We start from the raw sequence: 13121 nt of genomic DNA on the forward strand, positions 1-13121 counted from the left end.
ATTTTCTCCTCCCTCCCTCCCTCTGTGAAATCAACGGCCTGCTAAACCCAGTTTTGAGTTCTATCCTTGAGGTTTTGACTTCTATCCTTGAGGCGGCCATTCAGTTTCTCGCAAAGCCACCCCCTTTGTTGATTTTAATTGCCTGTAAGCCAACCCAGTAAGCCATGTTGTCAGTTGCCCCTCCCTCCATCAGGGCAACAGCAGACTTTTTTCTGTGCAGACGCCATACTACGGCAAGCATGGAGCCCGCTCAGATCACTTTGGCAATTAGGAGCACATTAAACACCACACGCATTATCCAGCAGTATATGCAGCACCAGAACCTGGCAAAGCGAAACTGGGCGAGTAGGCAACGTCAGCGCGGTTACGAGAGTGATGAGGACATGGACACAGACTTCTCTCAAAGCACAGGCCCTGCCAATGTGGGCATCATGGTGCTAATGGGGCAGGCTCATGTGGTGGAACGCCGATTCTGGGCCCGGGAAACAAGCACAGACTGGTGGGACCGCATAATGTTGCAGGTCTGGGATGATTCCCAGTGGCTGTGAAACTTTTGCATGCGTAAGGGCACTTTCATGGAACTTTGTGACTTGCTTTCACCTGCCCTGAGGCACAAGAATACCAAGATGAGAGCAGCCCTCACAGTTCACAAGCGAGTGGCAATAGCCCTGTGGAAGCTTGCAACGTCAGACAGCTACCGGTCAGTCGGGAATCAATTTGGAATGGGCAAATCTACTGTGGAGGCTGCTGTGATGCAAGTAGCCAACGCAATCAAAGATCTGCTGATATCAAGGGTAGTGACCCTGGGAAATGTGCAGGTCATAGTGGATGGCTTTGCTGCAATGGGATTCCCTAACTGTGGTGGGGCCATAGATGGAACCCATATCCCTATCTTGGCACTGGAGCACCAAGCCAGCGAGAACATAAACCGCAAGGGGTACTTTTCAATAGTGCCGCAAGCACTGGTGGATCACAAGGGACGTTTCACCAACATCAACGTGGGATGGCCGGGAAAGGTACATGACGCTCGCATCTTCAGGAACTCTGGTCTGTTTCAAAAGCTGCAGGAAGGGACTTTCTTTCCAGACCAGAAAATAACCGTTGGGGATGTTGAAATGCCTATAGTTATCCTTGGGGACCCAGCCTACCACTTAATGCCATGGTTCTTGAAGCCATACATAGGCAGCCTGGAGAGTAGTCAGGAGCTGTTCAACTACAGGCTGAGCAAGTGCAAAATGGTGGTAGAATGTGTATTTGGACGTTTAAAAGCGCGCTGGCGCAGTTTACTGACTCGGTTAGACGTCAGCGAAACCAATATTCCCACTGTTATTACTGCTTGCTGTGCGCGCCACAATATCTGTGAGAGAAAGGGGGAAACGTTTATGGTGGGGTGGGAGGTTGAGGCAACTCGCCTGGCTGCTGGTTACGCACAACCAGACACCAGGGTGGTTAGAAGAGCACAGGAGGGTGCGATGTGCATCAGAGAAGCTTTGAAAACCAGTTTCATGATTGGCCAGGCTAAGTTGTGAAAGCTGTTTGTTTCTCCTTGATGAAACCCCCCGCCCCTTGGTTCATTCTACTTCCCTGTAAGCTAACCACCCTCCCTTCGATCACCACTTGTAGAGGCAATAAAGTCATTGTTGCTTCACATTCATGCATTCTTTATTAATTCATCACACAAATAGGGGGATAATTACCAAGGTAGCTCAGGAGGGGTGGTGGAGGAGGGAAGGACAAGGCCACACAGCACTTTAAAAGTTAAAAGTTTAAAACTTATTGAATGCCAGCCTTCTGTTACTTGGGCAATCCTCTGGGGTGGAGTGGCTGGGTGGCCGGAGGCCCCCCCACCGCATTCTTGGGCATCTGGGTGAGGAGGCTATGGAGCTTGGGGAGGAGGGTGGTTGCACAGGGGCTGTAGCGGCGGTCTGTGCTCCTGCTGCCTTTCCTGCAGCTCAACCATACGCTGGAGCATATTAGTTTGATCCTCCAGCAACCTCAGCATTGAATCCTGCCTCCACCTTTCAGCTTCAGCCCTCTCTTCAGCCCGCCACTTACTCTCTTCAGCCCACCATCTCTCCTCCCGGTCATTTTGTGCTTTCCTGCATTCTGACATTGTCTGCCTCTATGCATTCGTCTGTGCTCTGTCAGTGTGGGAGGACAGCATGAGCTCAGAGAACATTTCGTCATGAGTGCGTTTTTTTCGCCTTCTAATCTTCGCTAGCCTCTGAGAAGGAGAAGATCCTGTGATCCTTGAAACACATGCAGCTGGTGGAGAAAAAAAAAAAAGGAACAGTGGTATTTGAAAAGACATTTTATAGAACAATAGGTACACTCTTTCACGGTAAACCTTGCTGTTAACATTACATACATAGCACATGTGCTTTCGTTACAAGGTCTCATTTTGCCTCCCCCCACCGCGTGGCTAACAGTGGGGAACGTTTCTGTTCAGCCACAGGCAAACAGCCCAGCAGGAACGGGCACCTCTGAGTGTCCCCTTAAGAAAAGCACCCTATTTCAACCAGGTGACCATGAATGATATCACTCTCCTGAGGATAATTCAGAGACATAAAGAATGGATGTTGTTTGAACGCCAGCAAACATACGCTGCAATGCTTTGTTCTACAATGATTCCCGAGTACGTGCTACTGGCCTGGAGTGGTAAAGTGTCCTACCATGGTGGATGGAATAAGGCTGCCCTCCCCAGAAACCTTTTGCAAAGGCTTTAGGAGTACATCCAGGAGAGTCACGAATGCCAGGGCAAATTAATCATTAAACATGTTGGCTTTTAAACCTTGTATAGTATTTTAAAAGGTACACTCACCAAAGGTCCCTTCTCTGCCTGGTGGGTCCGGGAGGCAGCCTTGGGTGGGTTTGGGGGGTACTGGCTCCAGGTCCAGGGTGAGAAACAGTTCCTGGCTGTCGGGAAAACCGGTTTCTCCATTTGTTTGCTGTAAGCTATCTACAACCTCCTCATCATCATCATCTTCCTTGTCCCCAAAACCTGCTTCCATGTTGCCTCCATCTCCATTGAAGGAGTCAAACAACACGACTGGGATAGTGGTGGCTGAACCCCCTAAAATGGCATGCAGCTCATCATAGAAGCGGCATGTTTGGGGCTCTGACCCGGAGCGGCCGTTGCCTCTCTGGTTTTCTGGTAAGCTTGCCTCAGCTCCTTAAGTTTTACGCGGCACTGCTTCGGGTCCCTGTTATGGCCTCTGTCCTTCATGCCCTGGGAGATTTTCACAAATGTTTTGGCATTTCGAAAACTGGAACGTAGTTCTGATACCATGGATTCCTCTCCCCATACAGTGATCAGATCCCGTACCTCCCGTTCGGTCCATGCTGGAGCTCTTTTGCGATTCTGGGACTCCATCATGGTCACCTTTGCTGATGAGCTCTGCATGGTCACCACTGATGAGCTCTGCATGGTCACCTGCAGCTTGCCACACTGGCCAAACAGGAAATTGAAATTCAAAAGTTCGCGGGCCTTTTCCTGTCTACCTGCATCTGTTCAGTGCATCTGAATTGAGAGTGCTGTCCAGAGCGTCACAATGGAGCACTCTGGGATAGCTCCCGGAGGCCAATACCATCTAATTGCGTCCACAGTACCCCAAATTCGACCCAGCAAAACCGATTTCAGCGCTAATCCCCTTGTCGGGGGTGGAGTAAGGAAATCGATTTTAAGAGCCCTTTAAGTCGAAAAAAAGGGCTTCGTCATGTGGATGGGTGCAGGGTTACATCGATTTAACGCTGCTAAATTCGACCTCAACGCCTAGTGTAGACCAGGTCTATGACTGCAGGGGTGTTAACAGCCCACTTCACCTTGAGTTGTCCCTTGAAATGTGTGTTAATATAAGCTAAACAATCTGCTCCACCTTGCATTTAGCTGTGACACTCTGGATACTTTTCCCAGACCTGAAGAAGAGCTCTGAGTAAGCTCGAAAGCTTGTCTCTCTCACCAACAGCAGCTGGTCCAATAAAAGATGTTTCCATCTAAGAGTTGTTTGGTGGTTAAGATGATATGAGTTGATGTTCTTGGTCGTTTCCAATGAACATGTGGCCACAATGCTAATTACAGCACTAGAACCGGTAAAACTTGACTCTCATTAGTGATCTCAGGGGAGAAACCAAGAATTTAATGGACCATGGCTTCTCATCCTACTGGTGGTCCCTCCATGTCAGTACAGAGGCATATTACTGAGGGAGCTCACATGGCTACTGTCCCCGTTTTGTGGATTGACATTTGGTCTCTGTGACTGGCAAACCAGCATCTTTCACCCGCAATATATTGACATGAAATCAAAAGGCAAATAAAAATGCATTTATGTGCTGATTACATGACAGTGAATGGAGCTGCTCAACACATAAACCTGGGCTCGCCTTGACTATGGGTTTCCCCTCCCAGTTCCCTGTTAAGGAGAGCTTAAGGAGTTGCTGATGAACTTCTCATTAGTAGTATATCAATGTTCCATTCATTCACATAGATCATGGAGAAATTGCTCAGGGGAAGGCAAAACCATTTCTGCAAATGTCATTCCAAAATAAGTTAAACTAAACTAGTACCTGACAATAGTAAGCAGTAACACGATGACTCACATGGGACAAACAAGCGAAACATCATTTCTAGACTGGACAGCTTTGCTTTCCAGATCTGTTATCTGTAAGGTGTTCCTGCCTTTTGTCATTTCCATAACAAGGAGGAGCCAATCTACACACATTCTGTACCTCAAATCATCTGTATTCCTGGGCAGAAAGGCACTGTGCTTTCCTTGAAAGGCATACCTTGATACGATGATCTTCCTTCTCAGCTATTGTTGCCACTCTTATTAACATGGGATTTCTCCTGTCCACAGCCTCTAGCTTTGTGTTAACCTGGAACCCATGGGCTGGACGCTGTAAGAGAAGATTGCAAGCGGAATTGTGAAAAGTCCATAATTTCAAGTCATATAGTACTAGTTATCTTTTCTGGATAAATAGGTAAGTTCCTCCACATACCACAAACAATCCTTTGTAACTTTGGGGCCCACTCCTTGATGTCACTGACTACTTTTGAAACCAAAATCAGGATTTTCTGATGGGTTATGTTGGCAATTTGCTAGCAGCCAAAGGCCACAAATGGGAGAATCTGAGCAACACAGAAGAGCTTTTTGCACTCCATACTGGTGGCAGATTTTATTTCCCTCTTAAAGGTTAAAAAAATTTTAGAATTCTCAGGATAACCTTGACACCATAGATTTAAAGATCTAGGGCTATTAATCACCCCATGTCAGCAATCAGAACTCCTACTGGCATCCAGAGTATGATCCATCCAACTCCTCAGTTATTTTAGGAGGACACTGGACAGATAACTACTATGTAACTGAGTTAAATGCAGCCTAGGATGGTAGTGACTGAAAGACACCATCATCTGACAGCTCTCTTCCATAATTTAGATGATGTGATTTGGCAGATCTCATTTCAGTCACTTGTGGATACATGTTCACATCACATAAACCCGTCAAAATTGGCAACAAAGGGTCCTACTGCTGGTAGTCTCAGCATAGGCCATTAATTTAATGTGCATGGAAACCCTATTACCATTTCATCCAAGATAGTCCCTCCACCTCAGGGTTGACGTACACTGCATGCAGCAGGGGGAACATGGCCCTGCTGTTACCAGTGCTGTTCCTTTTCTGAGGATAAACAGTGAGAGCAAGTATCCTAGGCTGTCAATCTGGCACCTTTTACCAGCAAGAAAATCACTTAACGTTTTTAAGATTTCTTGATAATGTAGCCCCCTTGGCTTCAGGATGCAGCAATCTCTAGTTAACCCTTTGGATACTACACAAAGTCACATCCTCATTCCATGGCAACTGGAGGCAGGCCAGATCTTTGCTCTGACCCTGGGCTTAGAACAATTGCCAAACCTGAAAAATACTACCTGTAAGAAACATTTACAAGTGCTATTCAATTCAAACCATTTGCCAGGACATGACATCCTGGAAGAACATCCTATTCCTTTTCAAACTATTTAACAAGCAATCAACAGTCAGAAAAAAACCCTGGGCAAAATACAATCCTCTGAGGGAGGATCAGACTGATTGACATGGAGGGTCCTCAAATGAAAATTCATAGGTAAGACATAATTTTCCCTTTCTCTGTCCCCTCCATGTCAGAAAGCCTTCACAGTATGATATAGAAAACAGTAAATCAGCCCTATGGTGGGAGGAAGGATTCAGCTTACCCATGTAGAATTGAAAAGGAACTTAAGGGCTACAGGGGCATCCTGTCCTATAACATCCTTCTACCAAACATTGCACCAGCAGGGGGACGGATGTTGACTCTACATTATCTGATAAACTGTTTGAGAATGACAGACCTCCTCAGAAGATGTGTGTGATCTCTCCACCCACAAAAACCGTTGCTCTTTTCACAGACTGAAAGGAGTTGTACCTGTCACAAAAGGAGTTGTACCTGAGGCTTTGAATACCTTTGCTGTATTTATTTTATTCGCATCTAACATGCATTTCTACTTCCTTAGGATGTTTGGATTCAACCAGAAGGGCAACATACCACTTCCTATTATATGAGGCAGACTTTAGTAACTTTGGGGATGTGGAGCTGGTTAGTTCACTGATGTACCATGTTTGATAGAGTGTGTAACCGCACTTTCATTGACAGCAAGCTCCAAAATCCCCTTGGACCAGGAAGTAGCGAAGAGGTAAGATACTTTCAGTGAAAAAAGGAAGAGACCTACTAGCTATGAATGTGTCCATTGTAACTAATATCTAAACCTCAAGGGACATAGACAAAGTTACTGAATTTCCTTCAAAACAGGAGGGTGTTTATCAGTTTCTTAAAACGAGTGACTACAGTACATCTTTTACAGGGTAGTGATCAATGGCTCCATGTCTAGTTGGCAGCCGGTGTCAAGTGGAGTGCCCCAGGGGTCGGTCCTGGGGCCCGTTTTGTTCAATATCTTCATAAATGATCTGGAGGATGGTGTGGATTGCACTCTCAGCAAATTTGCGGATGATACTAAACTGGGAGGAGTGGTAGATACGCTGGAGGGGAGGGATAGGATACAGAAGGACCTAGACAAATTGGAGGATTGGGCCAAAAGAAATCTAATGAGGTTCAATAAGGATAAGTGCAGGGTCCTGCACTTAGGATGGAAGAATCCAATGCACCGCTACAGACTAGGGACCGAATGGCTCGGCAGCAGTTCTGCGGAAAAGGACCTAGGGGTGACAGTGGACGAGAAGCTGGATATGAGTCAGCAGTGTGCCCTTGTTGCCAAGAAGGCCAATGGCATTTTGGGATGTATAAGTAGGGGCATAGCGAGCAGATCGAGGGACGTGATCGTTCCCCTCTATTCGACACTGGTGAGGCCTCATCTGGAGTACTGTGTCCAGTTTTGGGCCCCACACTACAGGAAGGATGTGGATAAATTGGAAAGAGTACAACGAAGGGCAACGAAAATGATTAGGGGTCTAGAGCACATGACTTATGAGGAGAGGCTGAGGGAGCTGGGATTGTTTAGTCTGCAGAAGAGAAGAATGAGGGGGGATTTGATAGCTGCTTTCAACTACCTGAAAGGGGGTTTCAAAGAGGATGGCTCTAGACTGTTCTCAATGGTAGCAGATGACAGAACGAGGAGTAATGGTCTCAAGTTGCAATGGGGGAGGTTTAGATTGGATATTAGGAAAACCTTTTTCACTAAGAGGGTGGTGAAACACTGGAATGCGTTACCTAGGGAGGTGGTAGAATCTCCTTCCTTAGAGGTTTTTAAGGTCAGGCTTGACAAAGCCCTGGCTGGGATGATTTAACTGGGACTTGGTCCTGCTTTGAGCAGGGGGTTGGACTGGATGACCTTCTGGGGTCCCTTCCAACCCTGATATTCTATGATTCTATGATTCTTTTCACCTTCCTAGTTGATAGGTTAGGCAGCATTGCATTTTGATTCAGGATAAGTCCCTGTTGAAGAGAGAGAGAGAGAGAGAGAGGGGGTGTTTTGAGAGGAGGTTCCAGTTACATCTAACTCAGGTTTGAGAACCAAGACCTGAAGGTAGTTATCACCACAATTTTCTTTACCATCTTTACTTTCAGTGGTTGAAGGGGGAAGGCATAAGGGAGGGTCTTTCAGCACACATCTGAGATAAGAGGACCACGGCCTCTACTTTTGAGTCTCTCTTCCTCATGTAGCACCTCTTTTGGTTTTCCCACTGAACTTGGATGCAAACAGGTTCCTCAACAGGCTGCCCACCTGGCCTGGGATGCACTGCAAGGTGAGCTGATCAAGACTGCATTCCCTCAGTTCTGAGAGTATCTTGCTGAGCTGACTGACCCTGACTTTCCTTCTTGGCATTGAAACCTGAGGAAAAGAGAGCTTCTTCCCAGAACAGGAACAAGGTTACTTCTCTAAGGAGAACTGAAGGTTTTCTGCATTCTTAGCAGTTATATACACACTGGATTTCTGAAGAATCATCTGCTGTAAATGGAGGAGTGTCTGATGGCCCAAAGCATGAGACAGGTTATACTTCATGACTCCTCCTTGGACCACACTCTCCCTCAAGTCGTATAGGAGTACAGATGCATTCCCACTACATGGGATCTGATATCTAAACTGAGCAGGGGTGGCCAGACTGAGCCTGAGAAGGAGTCAGAATTTACCAATATACATTGCCAAAGAGCCACAGAAATACGTCAGCAACCCTCTCATCAGCTCCCCGCCGCTCCCCACTCACTGGCAGCCCTGTCAATCGGTGCCTCCCCTTCCCTCCCAATCAGCTCTTTTGTGGCATGCAAGAGGCTGGGGCGGGAGGGAGAGAAAAAGGAGCAAGGGCACTGCAGTCTTATGGGAGGGGGAGCAAAGGCGTGGAGTGTGGGCAGGGCCTGTGGCAAAGCCAGGGGTTGAACAGTGAGCACCCTCTGGCACATTGGAAAGTTGGCGCCTGTAGCTCCAGCCCCAGAGTCGGTTCCTATACAAGGAGCCGCATATTAAACTTCGGAAGAGCTGCATGTGACTCCGGAGCCCCAGGTTGGCCACCCCAATACTGAGGATCAGCTTTCTGAACCCAACAGGAGGTAGCTGTTAAATATAAGAATGAATTTACCTAGAAAGCAATTACATGAATTTGAAGAAATTTGACCATGTCTCTAGATATATTTGGATAAAAAATGTTCAGATGGCTTGAAGAAAGCCAGTCTTCCATTCTTCCTACCTCCTCCTCTTTCCTTCCCCTACCCCTTCTTCCTATTCACTTATGTTTTCTCCTGTTTTATTACTGTTACCCTCCTCCTAACATGTTATGTCTATGTAGTATTGCCTGGTTTTGTATTGTCTGGTCTTGCAGCCTTGACAAGCTCCTAACTCTGCATAATTCTACTGGAGATCCCATAAAGCATGTGGTATTTGAAACATATACAAGCTGCAGGTCATTTACCTTTTTGTACTTTGCATTGTCTGCTTCTTTACGGAAATCAATACAGAATTAATCACACACAAAAAATGAATTCATCAAGAGATGCCAGTCCTGGATCTGGACCAAGATCTTTATATACTCATTTGCTGCAACTGCTGGATGGAAGCAAAGCAAGAATTGTGCCAGGCCTTCACAAGCGAGCCCTACTAGCCCAGGAGCTGAGTCAGATTTTAATCTCAGCAGATGTGTGCTAATGTTGGACAAATCAGACACTATCTTTTCCCATCTCTCTTCTGAAATAAAGAGTGCCTGCGACAATAACTTATATGATAGAATTTTATGGGAGCTGTAATTGGCCCTTCCACTTGTTTGCTCAAAGCCATGCTTCTGAAGGCTTTTGGCAATGGCTGCTGGACCCTGAATAACATAATGAGAAGGTCATCGGACAAGGGTAGACACATATTACTTTCACTTGAAGGGGGGGATGACTGGCATTCATGAATTCCTGTGTAGAACTTACAACTCTGCTTCTATTGCAGCAGGAAACTAAAGTATCGCTGGGTGACTCGCCTCAATTGTATCTCCAGGAGGATTATTTTCATATTCTAAAACTTTGGGAAGACAATGACATAATGATGGATTTCAGTATTTCCACCTGGAATATTGATCTCCTTATGGACTGGTTGAGAGAACTGAGATATAAAAGAGGTTGCAGGCCATTGTTTCTCTTTGAATCACAAAGAATCTTGCCCCCTTTCCAAAATCTCTCTTTCTCCATGGAACTGGTTCTATTGTTCCGGCATGTAGGAGATGGATTATTGCACCCTTATTCTTTTGATGCTGATTCTTAAGGGTCTTTTGATAGCGTTTTATTTTAATTAACTTTGTGGAAAGCATGAACTTGTCCCTGGGACGAGTGACTTCTATTGAGCATCCTTCCCTGATTGCCTCAAGTATCCATTTTCTGAGGGCCCATCTTGAAGCATGCCTCATAAAGGCAGGAGTGGTTCAGACTTGAGAAACCCCAAAACAAGAGAAGCTTTTGCGACTGGATGGTTTGGAATCCCAGCCAGGGTCTTTCAACAGCAATGGCCTCTTCCTCATGTGTAATCTCTATACTAGGACCTGAAGAAGCAGTGACTTCAAAGGTTTCAGAATAGCAGCTGTGTTAGTCTGTATCCGTAAAAAGAAAAGAGGACTTGTGGCACCTTAGAGACTAACAAATTTATCAGAGCATAAGCTTTCTTGAGTTACAGCTTATGCTCTAATAAATTTGTTAGTCTCTAAGGTGCCACAAGTACTCCTTTTCTTTTGACTTCAAAGGGAACACTTGTTGGGATAAGACGGTTCGAAGTTTCTCTCACTGGAAAGAGGGAGGGATTTATTCTCTTGTCTAAAGCTGCCGTGGCTGCTTTGTCTCCACACTCCCCAAAGAGTTTACCAATAAAAATATTTCAAGTGAAGCCACAGTTACCTCTGGGACACAACTCTGGAAGTTTTGAATGTACTGCAAATTTAGCCAGGTGAAGCATCAATGCTGAAAAAGCCACTAGGGAAATCTAGCTTTAAGTAGATTTTATTTAGTGGTTTTTCCAGGGCTTTTTTGCCCACTCACAATGACTACCCAGTTGAGCACAGACCTCCACAATAAAAAACTTCAGCCAATAACCTCAGGACTGAGGCTGCTGTATCCAAGTTTAGTCTGAGTGATGATCTTATTTTCTTGTCCATGTGTTTGGCAGGAATACTCCCTCGGCTGGTATGATTATGCCCATTACTAAGGAGGCTGCAGCAGGCTTAACTTTAGACAGAGTAATGAAGACCCTTTAATCATTAGGTGCAAATAAGTCTTGAAAGTGAATTCCCACTCCACCTTCATCAGACCCTCATAAAGCGGGTGAGGAAGAATTACACAGCTCCTGGTCAACTCCGCCAGGTTTTTTTTTTTTTTTTTGGCTGTTTCATTTTCTAACACAAGCACTCGTGAAGTTAGTCCTCTATTCAAGCTTAATTCTGAAAAGCTCGCTGAAAGTCTGAGGTATCTTGCTTATAGCCCTGGCTTTACAGATTTCTCCTTTTAGGAGGGGAGAATCTCTTGTTGGAGGTGCTTAGACTTTGCACTGTCCCATCAAGAGCTGATTGTGAACAATGTCCTTCAGTTCCTGGGCCAAATCCCTTTGACAAGGTGAGGGAGGGGCAGAGGCAGGGGGAAGAGTGCATTACCAAGGAGACTGAAAGGACAGTCTGTAGGCATGTCTCCTGAAGGAAAATTACTAGTAGTCACTCCCTCCTGTGGGACCCCTGGAGACTGGAAGGAGAGAGGAGATAGGTCCATCTCCCATGGAAGGGGATCGCGTCATCTGCTGCTGGCTCCAGGCTGAGTGAGCACTGACCACACAGCACGAGGCATGAGCTGGAATCAGTGGAGACTGGCTCACTGGTATCAGAAAGGTTGCAGCCACTGACACCTTTCACGACAGCTGAGCTCCTGTAGGCAGAACAGCTTGTGGGGAGGGTGGAATCTTTGTGGCCTTCTCAACCATCTGAGCATGGACCTTGCTTACAGGCTGGCTGGGAACAGGGTTTTGCTCCTCTGGGTTATTGCTGTGGGACTTCACCTTCCCCTGATATTCAGGAGACTCCAGCGAATGTTTCCTCCTTTGCAAGCTGTGGGAATAGCTTTCATGTGGCCTGCTTGACAGTTTCAGCATGGACCTCTTTCTCCCACTGGCTGAGAGCTTCCCCTTGGTCTCAGGAGCTGCCTGATGAGTATGCCAGGAGATTGCTGTCTGTATCTGCTATTTCTATGGGTTAGGGGAGGTGCTGCTCTTCATACTCTCCTCACAAAGCCAAAAGATTTTTTTTTTTAGCTTAGCAGTTTTGAGGAGAAAAACCTCAAAGCCAATGAAGAAACAGACATTCAGTTAAAAATCTTTCAGAAATCACACAAAAGCTCCTCTCCAAAGGGAGCCCTGGAGTCTGCCATGTCTGGGGCTTGGAAACAGGATTCTGTTGAGGGGCCATGCTAAACCCAGGCTCAGAGCAAAGATCCGGTGTGCCTCAGTGCCATGGAGATGGGGAACGTCCCACTGTGAAGCCTGCCTGACATTAATGGTACAATCTGTAGTAATATTCTGATCCAGTGAGACAAAAGAACTTCACCGACCAGTTTAAATGCTCTTGCTGGGGCTGCCTGGGAACTGGTTTCTTCCAAATATTTCTCCCATGAGAAGCTTTTGGAATCCTTGTATTCTGGAAAAGATGAAGGACTATCTTAAGAATTGAATTATAAAAAACCCCAATCAACTACAAAACCACCAGCACAGGAGAACAACTATGTAATACATGGCTATTCTTTTGAGAGTGCTCAGTTCACAGATGGCAGATTGACATCCTTGCAGAATTAAGCCACCTATTTATTCACACAGAAAATGTACAGTACAGGCAGTAGCAGTGCAAGCTTCCAGAACACAGACAATGAGCCTCAACCCAGATTTGAAGAAACTCGGGTAGATCATTTCTTTATTGCTCCATCAATTCTTGGTCTCTCGAGTAAGTTGCCAAATAGAGCCAGTCATGGGTTTTTGTGATGTGAACTGAGATCATCAAATTAATTTCCTATATTGCAGGCTTCTGAACAGCTGTCAGATGGTGGAGACTTTCCATCACTTCCTACCTATCCATAAGCTGGATGCAAATTAGTAGCCTGGAGGTGAA

General features: G+C 46.0%; 1 protein-coding gene across 4 annotated transcripts in view; it reads right to left on the bottom strand.

The window, feature by feature from the left end:
- Nucleotides 1-13121, bottom strand: part of LOC119845389 (lethal(3)malignant brain tumor-like protein 4) — a 70151-nt gene that overhangs the window by 35490 nt on the left and 21540 nt on the right. For 3 of the 4 annotated variants that reach the window (XM_043506187.1, XM_043506186.1, XM_043506188.1), the window contains exons 12-14: nt 12571-12656; nt 7906-7956; nt 4783-4893 (exon numbers count right to left, since the gene is read on the bottom strand). In XM_043506187.1, coding sequence (XP_043362122.1) covers nt 4783-4893; nt 7906-7956; nt 12571-12656 — 248 coding nt within the window. The remainder of the gene's footprint in view (nt 1-4782; nt 4894-7905; nt 7957-12570; nt 12657-13121) is intronic. The other variant, XM_043506189.1, reaches the window with a different exon arrangement.

This window comes from Dermochelys coriacea, chromosome 19 (assembly GCF_009764565.3).
Source record: "Dermochelys coriacea isolate rDerCor1 chromosome 19, rDerCor1.pri.v4, whole genome shotgun sequence".
Classification (NCBI taxonomy): Eukaryota; Metazoa; Chordata; order Testudines; family Dermochelyidae; genus Dermochelys; species Dermochelys coriacea.